This window comes from Mastigoproctus giganteus, chromosome 10 (genome assembly GCF_048544385.1).
Source record: "Mastigoproctus giganteus isolate SK-2022 chromosome 10, ASM4854438v1, whole genome shotgun sequence".
Classification (NCBI taxonomy): domain Eukaryota; kingdom Metazoa; phylum Arthropoda; class Arachnida; order Uropygi; family Thelyphonidae; genus Mastigoproctus; species Mastigoproctus giganteus.
In genome coordinates this window covers 110,103,408-110,130,214 of record NC_143584.1, presented here as the reverse complement: position 1 = coordinate 110,130,214, position 26,807 = coordinate 110,103,408, and the positions used below count along the sequence as shown (strand labels likewise).

General features: G+C 39.3%; 1 protein-coding gene across 1 annotated transcript in view; it reads left to right on the top strand.

The window, feature by feature from the left end:
• The window catches only part of LOC150079219 (neprilysin-1-like), a 514,861-nt gene that overhangs the window by 221,132 nt on the left and 266,922 nt on the right, over positions 1 to 26,807 (top strand). Inside the window, exons 3-4 of the mRNA XM_090383906.1 lie at positions 16,052 to 16,111; positions 25,089 to 25,250. Of these exons, the coding sequence (XP_090240032.1) occupies positions 16,052 to 16,111; positions 25,089 to 25,250 (222 nt within the window). The remainder of the gene's footprint in view (positions 1 to 16,051; positions 16,112 to 25,088; positions 25,251 to 26,807) is intronic.

Below are 26,807 nucleotides of genomic sequence, written 5' to 3'. Positions count from 1 at the left end.
ATGAAGCAAGAAAAGTCGACAGCGAGAATTTTTCGTTTGCTGAAACTCATGATCATTGTCAGAAACATCTGCTACAGGTAACGAGTGTAATCACTGCACAAGCTTGTCTTGCAACTTGACACAAATAGAGGTATATCTGCGAAGTAGTTGTCAAAAAAAAAAAGAAAAAAAAGTCTGATTCCTGTGATGATTGTAAGAAACAGTCTTCCTTGCGCACTTGTCAGTTCCCCAACCAAAGACAACTGTCCATCAATTCTTTATTCTTTCATAATGGCGTCTTGCAGGTTCTCACGCCGAAATTTACAGAACTCATACTGCGAAACAACTATTGCTTCATCTGTTTCTTTGTCTTCAATGATACTGAGAAGTACTGGAAACTTGGCCACAAAAAATTTCAAATATGAAAATGATGCACCCTACCAACTGATGAAATTTATTTGAGCTTACTCGACATTTATTAAAATATCATTTTTCAATGAACCTTTTTACACCAGGTGGTCACAAACAGCAATAAAGTACTTCCTCACTGAACAAAAGAGCAGAATCTTCTCATCCTGTTTTAGACTTCACAACTTTGGCAGTAGAAATGCCTATAATTAAGTGGAATTAATCATCCGGGCTACTTACTATTATTAATTATTCAGCCTACTTCGGATTACCAAAGTAGGCTGAATCATCCTGATTCAGTCTATTTTTGTAATAAACTTCCGAAACGGAAGCGGAAGATTTAAAAACTGTTGTTATAACAAATTTACCCATCACACCCTTCAACATATCTAGGAGTAATGATCTCAGTAAAATGGATGTGAACTACGGCAGATTGAAGCACTACGTTCGGACTTTCAAACGCTAGCATAACATTAAAAACAAACAATAAAACTGCTTTAAAGCTAAAAAGGAAGGAACACACAAACAGACTTTTCAAACGAGCGAGGATAACATGGGATGACCAGAAGTCCTGATTTTTTTCGGAATTGTTCCGATTTTCATGTAAAGCTTGCTTTTTTTTAAACTAAATATATGATGTTAAAATTAAATAAACAATTTTGTTAATTTAGCAAGGCAATTAATATTATCCAGAACAGGTCTTAAAAGACCTAAGCCGGACCAAGTTCATGATGATGAATTAATATTATCGTGAAAAATAGCAACAGTCATTTATTTTACAAAATGACGTTGCCGAAGTGGGAGGACGTTCTAATAATAACCGTATGTTCCGCTTGCTCATGCACAATTTATGAACATCACCGCTTTGAATTACTTTGATGTCTTCAAATAAACAAGCAAGCAGAAGTGGCATTTCATAATTATTTTACATTCACTTCCCCTTCAACAAAATGCCTAAACGTAAATGCATTTAAGGAAGAATACTGTAATCGAAGAATACACGCTGTCTGATGATGGAACGAAATAGTTCCCAAATCAATCACAGCCGTGCCCTGAGTTTTTAACGCAAAATTAATTCGCTACTAAGCAAATTTAGTTATGCTTTAAAAACTCGGGGTCATGTTATCCAATTAAAAACGACACTGCTTACTAAAGGTTGACTACGTGGACAACTTAGTTTTTCTAAAGAACTTAAAGCCAAGCTCTGTCACGGTACCTGAAAGCATAATTGCGTCCGCAGAGAATCGAGGGTAAAACCTAACGCAGAATAGAGTTATTTTTTATAGAAACTATTTCAATTTATTAATAACCTGCACTGAAATAGCACCGTGCAGCTTATTTACGTCATAATACTGGGATCACGAAGCTTACTTAATAAGGGTTTAATATACACGTGGTGTTAGATACGTTTCCGATCTACCGATATACCACTTGGCTGCTCATTTAGATTCGATAATATGAAAAGCAGTTCAACACTCATACAAGGTTGCTGAAGTCTGATGACAGAACCAAACAGTCCCGAAACCGGTTACAGCAGTGCCTTCAGCTTTTAATGAATAACGGATCTGCCCAATGGGTGAAATTATCCGATTAAAAATGACATTAGTTACATTAGGTTAACTACGGGGACAATGAAGTCGTTTCAAACCGTCACAGGTGGGGGAGCAGCGTCCCAGACAGTCGACGCTAAAACCTAAAACAGATTTTATACAGGTGTCCGAAAAGTCTGGAACCAATGGTAAAAATATATTTTTCTTTTCAGATGAAAAATGGCATTAACACTGGATGAAAGGGTGGATACAGTCCTTAGTGGTTGCATTTTGCGGATTCCTGAAGGCACAGGTGTATGCTGTAAAAATCCGAAATCTTCGTCATCTTAGGGGGAGAATTACCAAGGCTTGTGCTGCTGTCGATCCCAATATGCTGAGAAGAATTGAAAGAAACATGGTACATCGTGGAGGGTCAGGATAGACACGTTGAACATATATTGCAAATGAGAGTAAGCATATGTAGCGTAAATCCCATTGGTTCCAGGCTTTTCGGACATCCTGTAGAACTATTTCAAGGTCCAGTAAAGTTCAAAAACTTGTACAATTTGTATTACTAAGACCAAAAGATGCAATGAAACGGACTTCCTGCATTAGTCAAAAATAAATGAATAATAACAATAATAAAAAATAAAACAATATAATCATGCTATTCCCATTCCCACGAGGTAACCTGACAATTCCGCTCTGAACTTAGTCAGAAGACAAACTATTCCAGTGTTCGACAACTCGCTACTCGTAAGTTAACTTTATGAAATCCAGCTTGTTGTTATTCTGAGATTTTATATTTGTGTCTTCTGGTTCTTATTTCACCTAGGAGAGAGAATGGACCTTAATCATTCATTTTACTCAACCCCCTTCAGCGGCTTAAACGCCTCAATCAGATCACTCTGAGATGTCTAGTTGTCAAACTAGACATCTAAGGGTGATTTAAGGGGACTATTTGTAGTCCAATCCTTCTAAGCAGTTCTTCATATGTGCATCGATTTGCACTCATCACTAAACTGGTCGCCCTTCTTTCAACCCTTGGGGGCGCCTCCGTAGCCAGGTGGGCAGGAGCAGCAGTGCGTAGCACACGCTTCTTGATTATACCGGGATTTGAGCCCGTGACCACCAAATACAGAGGATGCGGAAAGGTCAGGAAATGACCACCGCATATTCTCGGAGCAATATGGCCTTAGTTGCTAATGCTCCTAAAAACCAAAAAAGAACAACAACTTCAACCCTTTAAATAAGTTCTACGTAATTTTTAGGTCCGATCTCCACACCTGAATACAATATACGAAATGTAATCTAACAATCATTTGTATAGAGCGATAATGACGTCCTTCCACGGTCCTAGCAAAGGTCCTATAAATCATAATCGGGACAGCATGCGCCTTCCTGTTCACCTCTTCACAATGCATGGAAAATTTCATATCAAGCTGAACCGTAATACCTGTCTTTTACATCTCGAACCACTTATAGATCATCTCCTCCTAACTTATATGCAGAGTCACATATAAACTAGGTGGGAGTAGTGTAGTGTTTCTAGTAATCAGCTTTCGTTCCTCTCACTCAATCAGTGGTTTGTTATATAGTCTCTTATAATATTCATTACAAATCGGAATCATGAAACTGACTGTACTCTCCCATGCTTATTTATATTTATTTATTTATTTATTATTACTTTATTAAACTCTTAACCTTATCTGTTATCCATTTTGGCATCTTACGTTTACTGATCTTGAGCACTACTACGAAAGCGTTTGTGACTTCGTGTATAAATATCCCTTGAATATTTCCCAATAATATTTATAACCGAGCAGAGATAGTCTCTCCAGCTAATCGAGTCCAAGAAATCTCATTCCATTATATTCCTTCCTTTATTACCATTAAAGCTCTCGCCATTGCCTATGACCACACATATTCTCTTAGACAAAAATCATATTGCAAAATTGTAGTTACTGCTTGCTATTGATTCCCCGACTGTCCGGTTTTTGATATTGTTTGGCTCCTTCGTGAGAACCACATTTAGAATATTAGAGCCACTTGTGCGTTCTATCGGACATGCCGAGATAAATAGCAATAATACAGTTTATTAAAAAAAAAACTGTTACTGTATAGAGCAGGGGTGGCCAACGAGTCGATCACGACGAATTTTAAATATTTCCTTTATCCGTTGAACCACGTGACTACTCTTGTTGAAATTTCACGCAGTTACGTTGTGGAGAGCATAGTGTGTGTGTCGAATTCTTATTTAGCATACTTAATATAAATAACTGGACAGTACTTATACGTTAATTTAATACCCTTTGATTTAAAATGAATACTACAAAAAAAAAGAGTAAAACGTATCGTTTTCACCAAGAGTGGGAACTAGAATGCTTTTTTGTAATGATAAAAGAAAAATGTTATTTGATTTTCGCAATGCTTCCGTGGCTATACCCAAAAAAGGAAATTTAGAAAGGCACTTCAAAGCACTCCATGGTAAATACCAATCGGATTTTCCGCCTAATAGTGACCTTAAATCCAGATTATTTGCGCAACAAAATCTCTTCATGACACCTAATTTACAATCTAAAGTAGTAACTGTAGCATCATTTAAAGTGAGTCATCATCTTCTTGCAAAAAAATGCAAACCATTTTCTGATGGTCAATTCATCAAAGACGCATTTTTACAGATTCTATTTTTGAAAATTTTAAGAATAAAAATTAAATTAAAAGTGCTCTTCAAGATCTGCAATTATCTCGAAATACTGTGATGCGACGCATCGAAAAAATGAGTAAAAATGTGAGCGAACAATTGCGTGCTGATATTGCTAATTGTGTGTCCTTTTCTTTACAATTGGATGAATCTACAGACGTCAGTGATGCAGCTCAATTGCTCGTTTTTATTCGTAATTAGTAATTAGTTTTCGACGATTCTACCACTAAAGAAGAATTGCTCGGTATGGTTTCGTTAAAAGAAATAACTATAGAGGCCTTCATATATATAACGCATTCAAAATTTTATTGAAAAAATTAAATTACCACTATTTAACTCGTATCAATAACATCAGATGGATTAAATTATCACTATTTAAGCTCGTATCAATAACAGATGAAGCTAAAGCAATGACGGGGCATCTTAAAGTAGTATTTCTGCATATAAATAATCTTAAAGAAAAAAAATTCGATCATTTTGCAAATCTGCAAGATCATTTGCAAAAATATCCTGTTTTTGAATTTAATAGTGACAAATATGTTTCTGAAATTGAGGAAGTTGTGGATGATTTTGAAACAAGATTCAGTGATTTTAAAACAATCGAAGACATTGTTCTTATATGTTTAATGTCGACTTAGATACAAAACAAATTTAAGAAAAAAATCGCTGAAATTTTTCACATGCAGAAAATATTACTTGAAAATGAAATTATTACATTGCGAAACGATATCTTCCTAAAAGCCAGATGATAGAAAAAAAGACTTTTGGAAATGTTTGCCGAGAAAAGTACCCAAATGTAAAAAAAATGCAGTGAACTTTTAAATTGCTGTTTGGTTCCACATATCTATAATGTGAATAGGCCTTTTCGTGTTTGAAGCAAACAAAGACAAAGAATCGCTCTACTCTTATGGACTTGCATACAGAAGATTCTTTACGGTTGGCCTTATCACAGTATATCCCCGATTTTGAAAGCTTTTGCAGATGACAAGACAAACTTCACATAAATTAAAATTTTAAGTACCTATGAATTTAAAATAAGAATTCTGAATTGTATTTAGTTTTAATATTTATAAACAACATTTTTCAATGTGTTGATTAACTTTTTTAACCATGTGCAGTAAAATTCTTGAAATGGTAGATCGCGGCACATTTTGAAGAAAAATGTCGTCGAATCACAATTAAGTTGGCCACCCCTGGTATAGAATATTTCCGTTTCATGTATTCCAGTCTATAACCAGGGAGGTTAAAGTCCTTTAATGAGACAATCGTACTTACTACCACATTCAATCGGCCTAAAAATTGCTCATACTTCTCAGTCGCTTACCCCACTATCATTTTCCTTTTACTGCAAGTCATAAACACACCACACTGATTAATCATACGAGTTACCTTAATCTGACATTCAGATAACATTCTTGCAACCTTCGAGTAGTTTTTGGTCAGAAACATCGGCACTCCCATCAAACATTCTCCTTCAATGAAATGAAATGCTTCACATCGTATCTTTGAGTATCGCCATGTCTCTGTAAGCCCATCTATATCAGCATTAGTTGACTTATCGAGTCATTTGTAGGTGGTTCGGGAAACTACTAGTTTCGGGTGGGGGGGGGGGGGATACACAGACTAATAGATTAACTAGAGCCGCGAACAGAGGTGAAAGTGATTCTTATACTGCTTCTACTGGAACATGCAACAACCTGTAAAGCAAGGTATCAGGTATTTCAAGCACTGCTGTGGGTCATCATGGAAGAAGTAAATACAGTAGAACCCGGATAAGAAGTTTTTCCCCTGTACTAGGTTTGGCTTCTGAAGTCCCAATTTCACCTCTATATATTGTAATGTTTTATTTTCCCGCTTAAGAAGTTTCCGAGGTAAAAAGTTTTCCCGCATAAAAAATTCGTGATAAAGAATACACAGTGTATTATTATAATGACGCTTTCCCACTTAATACGTTTTTTAAATATAAAACATTTAAAAAAAACATTAAACAATATAAACAATTTGGTAATCGAACAAGTTAATGCCAAGCATCATTTTAATTCGTAGAAAACCACCGAAGTAGGTAAAATTGTATTGTTTTTTTACATCTCATGTTGTTAATGCCTTCACAACGAGTTGCCCTGATGTCGCACTACTCCAATAAGCAACGCTTCGCCGATAGAGTAGAATAATGTTACTTAGTCTAAGCGGATACCACCACTCAGAGGATTCTCGGTGGATACTACCAAACAGGGGTGGTGGTATCCGCCGAGAATCCACTGGCGAAGTGTTGCCTATTCGAGAATCCAGGGAAACTCGTTGTGAAGGCATTCACAATATGAGATTGATTTTTTTTTTTTTTTTGGTCCTAGCCACTGAAATCCCAGGAAAGTAAGTGGCAGGACCCGTCAGAGTACAAATATTGGTAACACCCGGCCGGCCTCCCCGTGGCGGGTATTGGTAACGTCGGGTCTCACTAGGGGCCCGGCGGCTAACAGGCTGGACAAACAATGGGCACAACAAACTACACAGTACATATCCCACACACTTTTAAATCGCTGGCTTGTCCGATACAGAGAACATACGCGGAGATGGGAGAAATCCCAGGTGCCGTCCGACCCCGAACATACCTAATACCTAAATATGAGATATCACAAAAACGATGCCACCTACTTCGGTGATTTATTACGAACTAAAATTATGCTACACACTAACTTGTAGTACATGAATCGAATTAAGGAGGTTCTGGATTTAGATGGAATACAAGTGAAAACTGTACAGCAAATTAAATACCTGGGTGCAATTATCCAGGCTGATGTGAAAGATCATATGCGCAGGAAATTGAGATAAGACCGCGGGAGGTGAAGGTAGAAAGGTCATAGGAATGCTTATTCTGTGCTATGGAATAAAAATATTATTAGCAAAACCAAACAAAGTATATAATGCAATATTACAAAGTGTTTTATTATATGGATGTGAGACTTGGAATTTAACTGAAAGGCAAAAAACAAAGTGTTTTATTATATGGATGTGAGACTTGGAATTTAACTGAAAGGCAAAAAAATAAAGTGATCAGATGGATTTTTGGCGAAGATCGGCATGAAAGTCTAGGACCGAAAAAGTTACAAATGGCGTGATAAGGAATACAATGAATGTTCAAAAAAACGATCATTAATAAAATAGAGAAGAAAATATCGGAGTGGTTTGACCATGTGAAGAGAATGGAAGATGACAGATTGCCCAGAGGAGCCATGGAGAAGGAAAAAGAGAGGAAGACCAACAAGGACGTGGATAGAGGGTGTGAGAGCAGCCATGAATAGAAGAGGACTGGTGGACGGAGATGGAAGAAAATGGGGGGGGGGATGAAGGAATGACTTTTCGATGTTAGGTTGAGGAGAACCGTTGTAAAAACGGAATAAATCCTAAGAAGAAGACTAACTTGTTCGGTTAGTCAATTTTCCATAGTCTGATGCTTTCAGCCTTAAAACCTTTTTAGTATAAAAATTTGGATATAATGGAAGTGACATATTGCAATTGTTTTCATCGATATCCATCGATAATTGGATAGCTTCGACCACTTGAAGCAAGCACAGCAAAGCATTTTCCGTTAAGTTCTGATTTATCTGAACAGTTATGAATTCCTTAGTGGATTGTTGCTCTGTCTTATTGTAATTCTAACATTTTAAGGTATATTGAAACTCCAAAGGAGCTCATCCTTCTAACTTGTTAATGAGTATTTGGTAATGAGTTTAATGAACAGAATGGTAAGCAATTAGAAATCCTGTTTGAAAATGTTTCCCATAGGCAGATTAAAATATTTATAAATTCTGAAATAGTACTTAAAAATGATCTTTAACTTATTTATGTGCATCTTTTGATTTTTATTCGTGTAGTTAATATTTCATACCTTTAGATCATTTTCCCGCGTAAGACGTTCTAAACCTCCAGTCCCTCGGAAAACTTTTTATCCGGGTTCTACCGTATTTATGGGCTCTGTTAAGGGAACTAAGAGTGGGAACAGATGCGTATATACTTGAGTGTACACTAATGCCAGGAATACAGGAAATAAATTTGATGAATTTGATTCTGACCTTTTACTCATTAAGTCAACAAATGCAAACATTGCAGGGATATCACACACTCAGACACAAGATACTGAATTTGATATTGGGAAGTACACTGAGTGGACAGAAATCATGGGATACCTTCCTAGTAACGGGGATACCCACCCTTTCGCCCAGATAAGGGTTTCACACGGCGAGGCAGTGAGTACAATACTTAACGAAAGCGTTCCACAGGTATTTCCATCCATGCTTACTACACCGCTGTCCATAATTCCGTCGCATTCCTGAGTGAAGGAACCAAAGCTGGAGGATTCCTGGGTGGAGGATCCAAAGCGAATCGCCATTCCACAGCATCCCAAAGATGCTCCACAGGGGTTCATGTCCGGTGAGCAGGGAGGCCATTCCATGTGGCAAAATCTGCGGAATGCTCTTCGAACCATGTTCTAGTCACCACGGCTCTGTGGGGAGGCGCATTGTCCTATGGGTGCACAGTGACCACGAAGGGACGCAGATGGTCTGCAAGGACACGTAATCTGGACCGTTCAGAGATGCGTCTAGACGTACCAGAGGTCCCAACGTGTGCCACATGAACACGCCTCAGACCATTACCGACCGTCTACCTGCCTGAATAGTTCCTTGTTGACAGGTGCATAGCTTCATGCGGTTTCCGCCAGATACGCACCCTCCCGTCCGCTCGAAATAACTGGAAAAGGACTCACCGGACCAGGAGACCTGTCTCCAATCATCCAAGGTCCAGTGCCGATGTTCTTTCGCCCAGTTGAGGAGTAGAGTCCTGTGTCGTGGCGTTAGCAATGGGACTCTGGTGGGTCGGTGGCTCCCATAACTTATTGCAGCTAATAATCGCCTGATCGTCTTTGTGGAGACGTTTCTAGTACCGCCCTCTTTGATTTGTGCCACTGTCGCTCTCCGGTTGGCTGAAACAATGCAAGACAGACGTCGACGGTCACGTTCGTCCACCATCTTTCTCAGCCCACAGCGCTGTCCACGATGAGATGTTATTTCGGAAATGACGTATTTCCGATAACACTCTAGATACTGTCGAACCGGGATAGTGCAATTTCTGTATTACCTCTGCAATTGAGTAACCCATGCGTCGGGTACCCACTATCATCCCTCTTTCAAAGTCCGTTAACTCATGACGTTTATCCATACTGACATCGAATTACTATCTATGTGAATACAGTGATGCAGTGTACCTATATACCTGCATGTGACGAACCCACCTGCAAGCGGTGGGTTCCCCAGGAACCATATACCCCATGAATTCTGTCCTTTTAGTGTATAATGTTTACAGAAAGGAGAGAACGGGCAGAAGGGGAAGAATATGCTCTTAGTTGAGAAGCATATTAAATCTAGAGCAGTGCCTCGAGTCGACATGGATATGCAATGCAATGAAGAGTCAGTTTAGTGTGACATAATCACTGGAAATGAGAGTAGAAGTGTATTATAGGCCTAATGACAGTGATGAGTTAAAAGAACAACTATACAAAAAAAAAATCGCGTATGTACCCTGTACGCGCGAAATATGTTTTATGTGTTGACATCTTTGACAACACCTAATAAATTTCGAACAAGCTAGAACGAAATCATGAACGATGTAATTTATGCTCAACGCCCGCTACTCACTCTACCGAATCAATGCTAGTGATAAATAGGATACACACGCATGCTGCTTATTCTACTGAATTAACGTTTGAAAGATGTTGGGCCAATAGCCTAATTACCCATTTGTTGAATAGTATGATTGCAATAATACAAGTATTTGTATTGTTACAATCATACTATCATGTTACTCTGTCATGCTTTGTCGCAAATTACATATGGAGCGCAACGCGATCTGCAAGAAACGACAGTATCCACGTATAATACGCTATCGAAACTATGACTTGGCTCAGGATCTCAACGAGTACAAGCGCGAGATGGTAACGCTGCACATTCCATTTCGCAGTGAGGAAACAGAGAAACTGTCAGAGATGAAATATATCCAGATCCACGACAACAATGAAGAGCTCATGCTAGATCGTAAATTGTATGAATCGGACTTGGATATTTGCAAAACGACTGCAATATGTAAGACAATGTATCAAGACAACGACGACGTTGACCCTACGAAGTATGTGGTAATGACCTGCATAGCCTTGTAACACGACTGCGAGAAGACCTCTTTCGAAACTTTTACAATCATCTAAACAACGAGATGAATGAGGATCTAAAGCTCGCCACGCTCAACCAACTCAGTGCAATTGCAAAGAAATGCGAAAACTTGATGACCAACGGGAACTTCTGCAACTTAATGAGAATGACCAATGACAAGCAAAAGATTGATTCTACTCATACATCTAATTTGGAGTCTGTTATCTGCCAATCGCGAACCGATTCAAATATTCTTGATCAGCCCAGCTGGTTGCAGAAAAACGTTTATAATTCGCCTCTTGATGGAAATATACAACCGCTTTAGTAATTCATACGGGTACTGTAACGCCTACATTACATGCGCTTCAACTGATAAGGCTGAAGTGCATGTAATGTAATGATCTTGAATGTGCTCAGAGCTGGTTTATGTCAGCTCTGAGCACATCCAAAATCACTGCCCTCAAGACATCCATTTCTCTCGTTACCGAAAGGTTTCTGCAACGGGTGTCAATGGTTAGCCAAAAGCCACCTAAATGGCATTCTTCGAATCATAAACGTTTTTCTGCAACCAGCTGGTTTATGTCAGCTCTGAGCACGCCCATGATCCTTTGTGCGATCTCCTCTCTCGACTCCGTTCTTTTTGCTTTCCCACGTTTTTTCCGCAACCAGCTGATTCATACCAGCTCTGAGCGCATCCAAGATTCCAAGATCCTTTGCTTTAAATGCTTTACTTTAAATTTTGCAAGATATCCATTTCTCCGGTTACCAAAAGGTTTCTGCTACGGGTGGCAATGATTAACTCAAATCCACCAAAGTGATATACCCTGAATCATAAACGTTTTTTTGCCACCAGCTGGTTTATGCCAGCTCTAAGCCCATCCAAGATCTCGTCTCCCGAATCCGTTTTTCTTTGTTATGAAAAGGAAATTACGTCAAATGACGTCATTCACGCGTAGTAAAATCGTGACAAATTGATTTTACTACCGTCCGAAATTTAGAAGGTGCTGCTAAAGATGTTTACACATTAAAAAGAAGTGGTCGGTAAATGAGAACGTGATACAGTGGCGGACAAAAAACCTCCATCACCTTAAAAAAGTAACATTTGTTGTGAAATGTATAAGATATTGTTTGATTACAGTTATTTTGTTTGTCGCAAAGCAAAAGGTATTGCGTCAGATAACGCTTCTATTGCATCAGCCGTTTCTATAAATACGGCGTTGGAAGGGTATACACGCTGATTAGTATCCTGATTTGCGGAGGTGTAAGAATGGCTCCATATGTTCAGTTGGCACCAAGAAAAAAAAAAATTTTGTTGTTGCTCTGTCCCAGGAAGAGCCTTCTACGCAAGCTATCGCTGATAAAATAGGCTGCCACCAGTCAATAGTATTCCGGATGCTGAAATTAAATCGTGAAACCGGTGATGTGAAGAAAAGACCTGGATCAGGCCGCAAGAGAGTGACTACGCCTTCTCAAGATCGATATTTGAAACGGCTATGCCTTCGTAATCGCCATGCTAGTGCTCCTGATCTAAAACTGGACTTTGAGATGGCCTCTTGTGTTGAAACAAGTGCGCGAACTATCCAAAGACGGCTTTCGGAATGTGGTCTGCATGCCTAACGGCCCAAGAAGAAGCCTTTGTTGACCCAACAAATGAGGAAGAAGCGACTTGCTTGAGCTAAAACACGTTTCATGGACAAAAGAGCAATGGGACACCGTAATCTTTTCTGACGAATCGAAATTAAACCTGTGGGGGGGGGGCTCTTACACATCAACCTGCGTAGTGGACATAGTTTTTGTCAAGCGGTTCCTGTGGTTCCCCACAAATCCGCGTTGAGTACTCTGTGATGTATACAAAGCTGCAAGGCCAGTCAGTGTGGGTTATGTGTGAGTAGTGTGTTGTTTGACTGGCCTCTTAGTTACTGGGAGGCACGATCACCATGGAAGGAGCCTTTCAGCATCCGTCCACCGGCACGAGGAGCCGGGCCAGGAAGGTAGAAGGGCTCACTCCCCACTTGCAAAGCTAGAGAGGCCAAGTTAGAGGAACGGAGTGAATTGGAGAGGAAAGGTAAGAAAAGAGGAAGGAAGCAAGGGTAGGCAGAGCGGAAAGCTACCCCAAGCAGAGCCTCAACCTGCATGGGAAAAGTGTAAAGTGTGTTTGGGGTCAAACGGCACCAGGGATTTCCCCCATCTCCGCGTAGTTTACATTGTCGTGTGATACAGTACGCTGTAAAGGCCAGAGATTTAAAAGTGTATGGATATTGTACATGAGTAATGTTGTGTACCGTTGTTCTTCTGGCCATTTAGCCGCCAGGCCTCTGCTGAGGCCAGACGTTGCCCACACTTCGCCCCGTGGAGGCAGACCAGATACACCAATATTTTAAATAAGTACTCTGGCAGGTCCTGCCACCTAGTTTCCTGAGATTTCAGTGGCTAGGACCTAAAAAAAAAAAATAAATAAATAAATAAATAAATAAAATTTAAAAAAATAAATAAATAAATAAAATAAAAATAAAAAATAACTAAGTAACAAAAAAAAAAAATTTGAGAGGTTATCGCGTGGTAGTTGTGCTAGAATTGTGAGGCCGAAAATTGTGGGCGAATCTAATTTGGCTGTAATTAAGTTTGGATGTGTGGGGCATTCGCTTGCGTGCAGGTAGAGTGGGAGGGAGACTGAAGGGGCGACAGACAGAAGAATGGAGTCGATAGAGAAGGTGACTCCAAGATTTGGTGGGGCATGCCCATGCCCCACCAGAAGGGAAAGTGTGGGTGGCAAGGAGGGAAGGAGACAGAGGAAGCGATATGATGGGAAGCGATATGCCAGAAGACAAAAATCGGAAGCATACCATCCTGACTGCATAACACCGACTGTAAAGTTCTACGCCGGTCAGATGGTCTGGGGATGCATAGCAAGCAAAGGGGTGGGGCGAATTAAGTTTATTAACGCAACGGTGAAGGCAGAAACCTACGCTGCTATCTTGGAGTAGTGCCCGAAACCCGTTATTAGGGACCACCACACAGACGTCCAAAATTGCATTTTTCAACAGGACTCAGCACCTTGCCACACAGCAAAATTGGTAAGTTTTATACTATTTAGATTTAATGATGAGTTTGTCTCCGTAACCGAGTGGTCAGGAGCGGGAGTGCAGTAGACCGGGGTTCAAGTCCTGACTGCTAAATATGGTCGATCTGCCAACCTGCCAAAATTGGTAAGTTTTATACTATTTAGATTTAATGATGAGTTTGTCTCCGTAACCGAGTGGTCAGGAGCGGGAGTGCAGTAGACCGGGGTTCAAGTCCTGACTGCTAAATATGGTCGATCTGCCAACCCGCATTGGACATTTCCATTTCCCCTCAACATGAATTGTTGAGGAGGCTTCCATCCTGCAGTTCACCTTTGTCTTTTTGTCTCACAAGGCTTAAAACATACTTATACCAATGTTTTCCCTCGTTTTTCTCCCTTAAGGTGCAGACCTCAGAAATGCTGGCATTACAGTGTTGGACTGGCCCGGCAACAGTGCAGATTTGAACCCTATTGAAAATTGCTGGTACATAATGTCGTCTAAAATTTCTCAGAAGCCAATAAGTAAGATTCAGCTGCAGGAGAGCATTGTAAGGGTGTGGTACCACAAAATTGGGCAACCGTATATCAGAAGTTGATTAACTCTATGCCAGATCGTTGCAAGGCTGTAATTGCAGCTCGAGGAGAAACAACAAAATACTGCGGGCTAATTTTGCTGATTTACACGGGCGGATGGAATCTATCCAATTATATTAAGGGAGGCAGGAAAGGAGGCAAGCAAACCATTAGCCATAATTCTGAAATTATGAGAGCATCTCTGGATTTACAAGTGGGCATCTTGAGTACAAAAATGAGGCTTCCAGGTACTGCATATCTGGAAGCCTCATTTTAGGAAGGATGTATACCTTCTGGAACGGGTGGAGAGAAGGGAACATCTTCAGCCAAGAACGACTAATTGTAACTTTTATGTTACCTAATAAAGTGACTTATTCAATGGAATAAATTTATTACTAATGCTTTCTGAATAATTTGTTTTGCTTCTTGCTAAGTTTATTGAATGCCACCTTACTACAATTACCAAGCTACGCGATGCAATGTCAATTTTCTTCGATAATGTTGTTGTTATTTGGTTTTTAGGAGCATTAGCAACTAAGGCCATATTGCTCCGGGGATATGCGGTGGTCACTCCCTGACCTTTCCGCATCCTCTGTATTTGGTGGTCACGGGCTTGAACCCCAAACTAATCAAGAAGCGTTTGCTACGCACTGCTGCTCCTGCCCACCTGGCTACGGAGGCGCCTTCTTCAATAAGTATTAATCACTATTAATGTTACCACTACGCTATACATACCAAAGAACATAGCAAAAGGGGCTTCCGTTGTTCCATGAAATTTATGCAGAGTAGACCAAGACTTCAGACTGCCAATTCGTTAACAAAAAGTTCTCAGAATTTTTAAAATATTCCGATACGCGAAGCAGAGTCTACTAATGTTTTGGGAAAAAAGGCGCAAAAAACTTGATTGGCGATAAGATGGAGAGAGAACTCAAAACGATTCTAAAAAGACGAAGTCTCCGTCGTAAATCCGAAGTGTTAGCAGTTATGTTAAGGTACATCCCTATGCAAAAGTAGTTGATGCAAGATTAAAAAAAAAAATAAATATATAAAATAAAATAACAATAGCTAATGGAGAGAATGCTGGATGTAAAGATAATTACCAGATATCATTGTACAGTAAAGAAATACTCGGAGATCGCGCCCTGCGGCACATTACAGTACTTTGATTTCCTTTCTAACGTTTGAAAACTTTTCACACGTTTGGACAATTAGTTATTTACACTAAACGTGGAAACACACACGTCTCAGCCATCAAAACTTGGGGATAGAATTAATCGTTCAGACATCGTTATACAAGAGACATTCACTTAAATAACAGCTATAAACTAACACAATTCACTGTTGGAGGCAGGTCCAGGCATCTCATTTTGCTTCAAGTCATACCAATTCAATTATTTTCCCATCCCAATATCACTATGGAAACAATTTTGTTTTAAAATACTAATTACAAAGACTCCCGAAAGCTACTTTAAAAAAAAAAAAGACAAGTGTCTGCAAAATGCATTTTTTTTTCTCTGACTAGTCGTCCTTTTGCCTTTAAGGATTTTTATTTCAGAGCCTCTGTCTTCCAAAGTTTATTTCTGAATTATTTTTATTTTAGGTAGGGTAAAGAAGGAGAGAGAAGCATCTATATGCAAAACAAAAGAATGTATTAAAACAGGTAAGTGTTTTCAAGTCTTCCATTTAGTGGTTCCGTAGCTTTCATACTTGTTAGAAATATTCAAAAATTACTTTGTGGTTACGTACACGTGCGCGCATGTGTTTCTTCAGTCGGTTTGCTGCTTAATGGACGAAATAAAAGTTTCCGGGCGAAAAAATCATATAATCCTCGCCGAAGACCGACTGACTCAGCCACATTGTAAAAAAATCCATAAAATTTGCTTGCGTTATTTACAAGATTCTTTGTGGTAACAGTCGGAAAGTTAAATACTTTTTATAGTTTAATGAATTTTGGTGTGTAGGGTCAGCTAACTTTGTCTCGAATAATACTCAGCATATTTAACTAGTAATTTAAAGATATATTATCAAGACTTGTTTAGGTGCATCGATTTCAAATATAGGTAGTTTCTGATTTAGGTCGGGGGTGTCTTCCTGCAAACGGCTATGTATATCGAAACGACCGAAATCCAATGTGGTTTTTTTTTTTTTTTTAACATGTATACGCTAGATACTAAGTTTCATTTAACTCCTCCTTACAAAAAATTAAACAAACAAATCAATATTAAAAGAGGGAAGCAATAAATATGCATTTTACTAATATGTAAGCATTTATAATTACATACTGTATTAGTCATACCAAATTGTTTCGCTTTAAGAAGCCAAGGAGAACAGAATTCTGAATAGAAGTCTGAACAGAATTTTACTTCTTCGCTTCGTATAATTCATTGGAGCAGTCCAAAAATATCGCTCAATACTCGACCATTGAACTTGCCGCTCTGTTAAATGTTTGGGTCATCTTCCAGTGGTCAGGAGCGAGAATGCATAGCATGCGTTCCTTGAGTGGACCGGGGTTCAAGCCCGTGACTACTAAACACGATGAATATTTGTATGGACAATTTATTGTAAACTCTACTGACTTGGTTGTCGTGCCGGAGTATAAACAGAAAAATTTAAGTTTAATAACCATCAATTTCTCGATCAAACTTAAGACTCCTTTTTGTCGCGAGATGTGTTACTTGCAGTATTCGTTGTATTTACTCTGCCTCCTGCACTTCTAGCCCTCGTTGTCCAACTCAATTAGATCCTCGTGCTCAACTCGGCATCGTGAAATTCCAGTATTTCCACCGTTTATATCTGCTTTGTCAAATCCAATCATATTTGCCAATTTCATAAGCTGGACCGAATTTCGCAGTCACTAGCAAGTTTCTGAATACACTGAATGCACACCACAAAACTAAGGCGGCAGTTTATGCAACAATTAGGTTCCTTTTAAGTAACTCTCATCTTGAAGTTTTCTATTTTTAATATTAGATTAGTAAGACACAATAATTAATTATTATAATCAGTTGCCAATTGAAAATAGAGGGAGGGAGAGAGAGCGACCCCGCCCCACTGGTCCTTGAACTAGAAGTCATCGGCTATAATGAATGTCAACTACAATTAGGATAATATTTTATTATTAAGGATAGCAGAATCGCTTCTTGCCAATTGTTGTTATTTGGTTTTTAGGAACATTAGCAACTAAGGCTATATATTGCTCCGGTGATATGCGGTGGTCATTCCCTGACCTTTCCGCATCCTCCGTATTTAGTGATCACGGGCTTGAACCCCGGTCTAATCAAGAAGTGCGTGCTACGCACTGCTGCTCCAGCCCACCGGGCTACGGAGGCGCCTTTTTTGCCAATCACAGCCTAAATTGTAGTATTAATTTGGTGTTCCTATTTCTACACTAGTCTTGGAAACGGAATTATATTTGTCTCTAGCAAAGAATCCAAATGTTGCATGTTCTCATGCCAGGCGCATTGTCAAAACCAAGCACAACCCCATAGTTGAGATTTTTATTCTTGTGATACTCCTGACAAAGGAAGAGAAGACGCGAAAGTTAAATCTAGAAGTTAAAATCAAAACAACGTTACATCGCACGACATAAATCAGAGACTGCCTGTACATAACAAGTGCACCAGCAGTAGTAACTATAATGGCAACATACATTTTTCGTATTCCAGAACCATTTATTATATCAACCAATTTGTATTTAAGATTTCTGAGAAAAGATCGGTCGAATATGTATATCAACTAATGGGCTTCATAAATAGAGAATAATCCCAAATGCAAACAATGCCTCATAGTTATTGATACAAAGTATTACAACCAACATAAAAATTCACGATATTGATCGCTCAATTTATTCCATTTTACATTCTAGACAACTGTTCTCAGCCCTTTCTGAGATGAAAAGGGCTCTCCCACCAAAGATGAGAAATGAGGAAACAAGTTAACCCGTCCCCGCTCCCCAAGAAGCTCCTTGAATAATATGGAGTGCATCAACGTAATGTGTCCGATAAACACAATTGACATGTTTAATAATTTAAATATCCATCCAGAGAAATTCTGCAATAATATAACCTGCAAGAAACAAATCGCATACATATTATGAACAGTGAAATAACTATTTTTCTATCTGGTGCTAAACATAAGAGCAACCATAATTTAAAAGTGACTTCCCTTGACAATGAACGGTCATGCAATGCTCAGGACGATAAGGATAATTAAAGTGGCAGGTGAGTTTTATTGTACAATATCTGTAATAGGTGTTATGTTAATTGTTAATTGTTTATAAGAATAGAAGAATGAGTAGATACCATTTGCCAAAGTACCGTGATCCCTGCGATTTGGAAAAACGAACTATACCCGCCACCCAAGTGTCAGAAACAGGTATAAAAGAAACCATCTTCAAGCTACACGTAAGCAGATCAATTAAATACAGTACGTGTGTGGCGGTGTTGAACAATGCAAGTTCCAACATGAAGCCAGCATTGGACACTATATTAGCAATCCGTATGTTTGCAACAAAGTGCAACACTCAACGGTCGCAAACGTAACTATCGTATGCTGTTTCCTGTATTCTCTCTATCTTGTGGACTCCTCCGTGTGGTCGTCCCGGAGCATAAACAGAAAAATTTACATTATATGGAAACTTCGTGATGCTACTGCATCACGGAAACTTTCGGTTAACTGCAGAAATTGACAGGTGCTCGAAGAGTGGTAGGCAGAACTCGACAGTCCTCATCAAATACTATCAACCGGGAGTTCCAAGCATAGGAACTGATATTAGTAAAAGGGCGATACGTAGGGTAATTGGTTTGTGGAGAGTTGGAAAGCTGTGTTATCGAATGATGAATCACAATACACGGTTTTTTTTATCTGCTAGGCGTGTTTGGGTCTGGCGGTTGTTTCGAAAAACATTTACCCGAGTGTGTCATCACAACTGAAGTTTAGAAGTGCTGTCACCGTCTGAAGGTTATTTCTCTGAAGTATTCTGAATTATCTGAACATGATAATGAGCCATGCCACACTGCACAAGCCAGTAGTGACGTGGTTTGAAGACATGGGCGTGCAAGTTTGGTTAACCAGTTTAAGATCAGTCTATGAAAATTTAATGAAGACAAAAGGTACAAAAAGTCTGTACAGTACATCCTTTTTGTACCTTTTGTCTTCATTAAATTTTCATAGACTAATCTTAAACTGGTTTACTAAAAAGAAAAGAAAAGAAAAGAAAAATGTGGACATAAAGTTGGATGGGCTATCAAAGGTCTAAAAGATTACTAAAACTAATAATTATTACCTTGGCCAAGGAAAGCACTCTGTAAATAAACTAAAAATATTAACTTAATAATGCATGTGATAAATAATTTGTTTTAATTCTTGTACTGTATTTTAATAGTTTGTGTGTGAAGTTTTAACGTTGTTGCTTTAAAGTTTAAGTCTGCGAAGGAGTAAATTAATTAATTCAAAAGTACAGGAATTACAGAAAAACATAAAAATCAGAGAAGTAAATAGATTCAATACTAGCACTGTAGTGTATAAGCAACTGTAATGTAGAAGGTAAGGAACAGCTGTCAGCATAACTTTTGTAAACGTGTACTGAAAGCAAAAATCGTAATTGTATAAACAAGAAAATTGTGTGCGCTTATGAGCCACCCTCTAGCTTTAATGGCTGTACCAGGATGATTTGTAATAAGCAGATAAATAAAAGCTTCATTTACCTGTACAGAGCACCGACCGTGACTCATTTAACACTTTTGGGATGAACTGAACGTCAGCTTCTGGTCAGACCAGCACGCCTGCAATAATTAGCTGAATTGACCGTTGTGCCGAAGGAGGAATGAACGAAAACACTGCCTTCTTTTTATCAAAAATTCGTTAGAATCTACAGACGAGAATATAATATGTAATTAAAGACAAAAATTGGGCGGACATGTTATCAAATATTATAAGAGGTTCTTTCAAATATGCAAATGTCCGATTACTTTTGGCAATACAGCGTGTGTGTGTGCGAGCGCGCTAGAAATAAAATATTGTTATATGGTTAAATAAAATATGGTTATACTGTATTACATCGATATGATAATATAAGGTACCCATTAACCGCAAGAGGTACCCATTATACGCCAACAGTATCTGAAATTAATTAGGTTAGAACTAAATCTGGAGAAAACAGTGCAAATGACATCTGCTAACAAAAGGAACACGAAACAAGTTTAAGAATAATATCGATCCAGCCATGTCGCAATAACAACGGTAACTTAGAGATATTCGGGATGCCAAACTCGCTACTAAATTACAACCACACTAAACATACCGTTTACCTCTGTGTGTCTCTATTACCTGATACTCCGCCCCCTCTCCCTCCAACCTCGTCAATTCAATACTGGCTATTTAGTGAATGAAAGGACTGCAAGGCACCTATACACCAAATCTAGTATATTGGTGCCTTGCAGTCCTATTTGAAAATTTTTCTCCTGAAGCACCTAATGGTACTGCGAGGAATTCCTCAAGCCTCGCACAACTAATCACAGGAAGATTGGATGCTCCTAAGATGGACAACCTGATCAGAAGCCCCATAATACCAATATGACCTGCGATCATCGCTCCCACCCCATTAGTCGGCCAGCTTTAAATTTATGAGTGGTAAGTTCCAGCAAACAAGGTACAAAGAAAAGTAGGCTATTACTCGAATGTTTTGCGAACTCGTGTTACAGGACGCAAACGATGAAGGGAACTAACCCACTCATTCGGCTTTAATTGACCATCCCGGCAGAAGACTCCTCGTACCCCTAGCAAGGTTCAAATTCAAGCCAGATAGCTGATGGGGAGGGGGGAGCTTTGGAAAAAAATCATACCCCTGCGTCGGATTATCCCAATATCATCATCGGAAATACGTGTAGGATGTGACCCCAATCACAATGTCGAAAGTGCTCCTATTTTGTAAGGTAGGACTTAATTAGAAGCTGAAGTGAACCTGAACATTGGCATCTAGGAATTGCGAATACCCGATGAACCAAATTCGTTGTATAAAATTAATCTCCTAGAAAAACAATATTAATATCTGAAAAAAAATATATATATATCACGTGAAAGTTAGTACTGATAGTTCTTTTTTTTATTGTTGTTGTTTACGTTTTTACGCCTTGCTTGGTTTTGTTTACTGTTTTTGCATTTCTATGTATTTTAAATTGTACACGTCAGCCCTCCTTGTCTTTATGGCTAGCTGTAGAGGTTAAAACAAAATGGGTTGATAACAAAAATAGCCATAACAGGTTAGTTCCACTATAATTAAATTTAACTGTTTATTAGAAAAACTTCAAGCTTAAGGCAAGTAAGGCTCTTGGAGTTCATGGCATGTACCCAGTAATTCCGAGGAAGGAGGCCAGAGAGCCTATAGAACTACTGAGGGTAATTATGAGGGCATCAATGGACTCGGGGAAAAGAGAAAGAGAGAGAGAGAGAGAGAGAGAGAGAGAGATTCCTTTGGACTGGAGAAGTACTAACGTATCGCCAATACATAAACGCGATTCCAAGAGTGAAGTTGGTAACTACAGACCGGCTAATCTTACTTCAGCGGTAGGTAAAATCTTGGTGGCAATGATTAAGAGTACAATCCAAAAACATTTAGATGGATATGGAACTCTGAAGGACACACAACATAGTGTTAAGGGAAAATCATGTTTAGCTAACCTGGCAATCTACTTTTATACAGTTATTCATGGGATGAATGTAGGGAACAAGTTCGATATAGTTTATTTGGATTGACTCAGTTCCTTATGAGAGGTTACTTTATAAGCTGAAACATGTTGGGATTACTGGAAAGATGCTAAGATGGATGGGAGGGTGGCTGCAGAATAGAAGGCAGACAGTTGTGATTAATGGATATTTTCTCAGATTGGTGTAACGTCAGAATTGAGTATGCCCCAATGATTAATTTTTGGACCACTGTTGTTTCTGATTTTCTTAAACATCGACAAAGGCATAGAGCGTGACGTCAAAATTTGCAGACAATATAAATATAAATGCAGACAATGGGAGGGTCGTTAATGATCAGTTCCAAGCAACGCTCCTTCAGGATGATATGAACAGGCTTCAAGAATGGTCAGAAAAGTAGTAGCAGCTATGTTTTAATGCAACAAAACGCAAGCAAAACATTTGGGGAATATCAACCCCATAACAACTTATATACTTGTTGGGATTGAATTAAAAACAGTAGAGAACAAAATGGATCTGGAAATTATGATACGGATAGATATGAACAACGTAAGCAGGCAATCAAGAAAGCTCATAGTGACCTATCGATGATTTATCGAACAATATTCTGTAGAGATAGAGAAGTCATCCCACTGTATAAGGCAATTGTAAGATGGCATTTGGAATATTGTGTACAAGTATGGAGACCTCAACTGAAGAAAGATATTGAGCTTCTTGAAAGGGTCTAAAGATGGGAAACTCGCATGGTGAGATCGGGAAGAGTGCGACCGTAGAAGGAAAGACTTCGATTATGTGGGCTTGGTAACCATGCACCTTAGAGGGGGACCTGAGTGAGGTTTATATGGCTCTGAGAGGGGTCAGTAAAAAGAACGAAGGCGGAATTTTCACTGCTATAAAGAATTCCAAAACTAAGGGCCATAAATTCAAATTACAGGGGAAGCGGTTTAGATTGGATTGTAGGAAGTTTCCTTTTAGCCAGCGTGTTGTTGATTAACGGAACAAGTTGCCTCCGTAGGTAGCAGAGGCTGGCAATTTGAAGTAAATAAAACCAAAAATGTCAACTGGACAACTACCTACGTGCAAAGTGCAAAGTGTGTTAAGTGTCTAACGGCACCAGGGGTTCCCCCCATCTCCGCGTTGCTTTCATTGTGAGTGTACCAGTTCACTGGGAAGGCCAGAGATTTAAAAGTGTATGGATCATGTGAGTGTGTTGTGTTATGTACCGTTGTTCTTCTGGCCATTTAGCCGCTGAACCCCAGCTGAGGCCCAACGTTGCCCGCACTTCGCCCCGTGGAGGCAGACCAGATAACCACTAGTTTAAATTTGCACTCTGGCAGGTCCTGCCACCTAGTTTCCTGGGATTTCAGTGGCTAGGACCTTAAAAAAAAAAAAAAAAAAAAAAAAAAAAATTTTGCATGGGAATATTGCGCTAGAATTAGAAAAGCCAAAATGGTGGGCGAACAGCGTAATTTAGACACGTGATGAGTCTGCGCGGTACCACAGTTATATCCACTGTTGTCCTCGTCACCGTCCTCTCCACACCGGGTGGAAAAGGCCGGGTTCGAATCTCGTCGATGACGCCAGGAACTTTTATGGGCTTTTTTTCCCCAGAAACTGAGGTTTTTTTCGTCCAGCAAAATAGGCAAATCAACCCGAGAATACACGCAATTTACAGACACAATACATACAATGGGTATATGTAAGAAATTACTGGGTGAGCCTAATATATACAGGGTGATTCACTACCAGTGCGACAAACTTGCAGGAGGTGTAGGGGGCACAAAGACGAATCGGAATCACATAGCATTGCAGGGTCCGAAATGCCTTCGTCATGCGGTAGAGGACGTTGAATGGGAGGTCGCGTGAACAGCGATCCCGCTGGAAGTCAGCATTTGCGAACCGTTTCTGTTGAAGAAACCAAGTAGCAAAAGTCCTCCGGAGTGGATAATCCGCAGGCTCCAATGATTGGACGCGTTGCAGATGGTATGAACTCATTTGGTTTGTTGACAGTATCCTCCATACAGTGGATTGGGAAATACTCAATCGTTGGCCTATCGCTCGAGTACTCGTATTCTGATTGCCTTCTGCAATACGTAGGACATTCTCCTCGTTGTCTGGCGTCCTCGTCGTTCGCTCTAGATTCATGGTACCTCTCGTGAAACAACCAGTCTCACATAACCTTCTGTGCACACGTGCGAAAATCGTATGATGAGGAGCACGCCTGTGCAGGAAACGTTCCTGGTACAAGCGCAGAGCGGCGCGCCCATTACAGTCTGCAGCTCCATACGTGAGGTGCATGTCGGCCAGTTCAACGTTCGAATACTCGTCCATCCTACTGCCTCGGGAACCGGTTCGCAAATGCTGACTTCCAGCGGGATCGCTGTTTACGCGACCTCCCGTTCAACGTCCTCTACCGCATGACGAAGGCATTTCGTACCCTGTAATGCTATGTGATTCCGATTCGTCTTTGTACCCCCTACACCTCCTGCAAGTTTGTCGCACTAGTACTGAATCACCCTGTATATATATATATATATATATATATATTTTATTATTATTTTTTTTTCACCTATGTGAAAAGGGAAGGACATAATTTGTTTTCTTATCTACTTTTTTTTTGGCCGGTAGAGCAAAAGGCTGGGGCTTCCTTGTACTATATGGAAAATACTTAGTATTGTAACGGGCGCCGGCAGGATATTTTTCAAGGTGGCGCATGTGGAAATAAATCTTTTGTTCACTAAATTTTCTTCAAAATAAATTAATGAAAATATTAAAAATTGTGTATTACTTTGAAATCCAAAGGTGGTGCATTTGCACCATGCTGTCGGCGCCCATGATTGTGATTCAGCTACAATTTAAATTCCCGGTGGGTATAAGAAGTATGGATTTTGCCTGTTACTGCTTTACTAACTGGGTTGTTTTTTTTTTTTTCTTAGCCGCCACCATATTGGATAAGATGGACCCAACCGCTGATCCATGTGAAGATTTCTACCAGTTTGCATGCGGAAATTATCTTCATCGTCATACTGTGCCTGATGATCATTATCACCGTTCTACTATTCAGGGAATGCAAGATGAGATCTATGTCGTTTTGAAAAGTAAGTAATCATAATTTTTTCTTTCGAGTGCGTGTGTAAGAGCACGACGACTGAAATAGTCATTTTTCTAATCTTAACTAGCTTTACAAAGGTTACTGTAGAGTATAAACAGAGAATTTCTCATCCAATTTCGTTTGCATTAAATAAGAGAATGATGTAATTCAAAGTTCAAGATGCATTAACGGCGAGAAATTGAAGACTGCTAGAGTCAAATTCTAAAACAGTGTTTCTTAACCTGTGGTCCGTGAGTTGGTTGTAGGTGGTCCGTGGGAAGGTAAATTTTATTGTAAGTATAAAATATAATCACAAATAAAATTAAAATTGGTTTACTTGACAACTGTTTACTTTGTAAAAGAAAGCAGGCACAACCAACACACTGAATCTTTAAAGCCCTTTTTTACTTCTATTTTTTTCAATAAAAAATATGACAACGTAAATTTTTCTTTCTTTTAAAATTTCCCTTACCATTTGTACTACCACCGATCGATTCATTACTAAGCAGAGCTGATAATAAAGGAAAAAACTATACATTTGTCAGGAAAATTCACAGATGTAAAGAAACTCTACCCAGTGGTCCGCGGTAAGAATGCCTGAAGTGGTCCGTGAATGATAAATGGTTGAAAAGCACTGCTCTAAGGTATTCAAATCATGAGTTGTACAGTTTGTGATGTACATAGTGGACATTGTGTTGAGGAGTAAGAGTCCACCGGTGGTTCCCACAACTGTACCGTTAGTACTCTTGCGAAGATTACAGACTCTGTAGATGCTAGAAGTGTGAGTGATGTGTGGTTTGTGTCGTGTTGTGGTATGTTGTTCTTCTGACACTTGGCCGCAGGGCCTCTTCTGGAATCCCTCGTTACTGTCCAGAGCCAACGGGGATGCGGCGATGTACAACTGGCAATTGCCTTCCATACCAATCCAAGATGATTTATAATGTCAGCAGTAAATGCAATTTCAATCCTAAGCGCTGTATCGGATCGCCAATACTATTTTAATATTCAGCTTCTGAACCTGCTGACCAATTTAAAGACTTGGGCATTACATTCCGTTGCAATTTTCCCCCATATAATTAATATCAATGCTTTCCGAGCATTTAAGTTACTGGATAATCAAAGAGTCGGCGTTTGCCTTTAGACGAGATTCTGCTATTTTGATGCTAAACACCTTATCCTCCCTATACTAGATTACTGGGACATTTTCTGTCTGATAATATTGAGCGAATTCAAATAAAAATTCTTCGATTTCTGTGTTACAGGCATTATAGAACATTTCTCTGCAGGAAATATAGTTCTCTGCGCATTCACTAAGTGTTCTCCTTTTAGGAAAGCAACTGGAATAGATGTTTCCATTCTAATCAAGTGATTCAAAGCGGACTGTTTCTTCGGAAGCCGCATTGAATCCGGGAGAGAAAGTCATTTGAATCTAAGTACCATAAAAGACGAACGTTGACCATTCCCTCCAATATTCTGCATGGACATTTTCATTTTCTCTCTGCCTCAGTACATAACATTCTCAAGTCAATGGGTCATCCACATTACGGTCTTGTTTTACACTCAC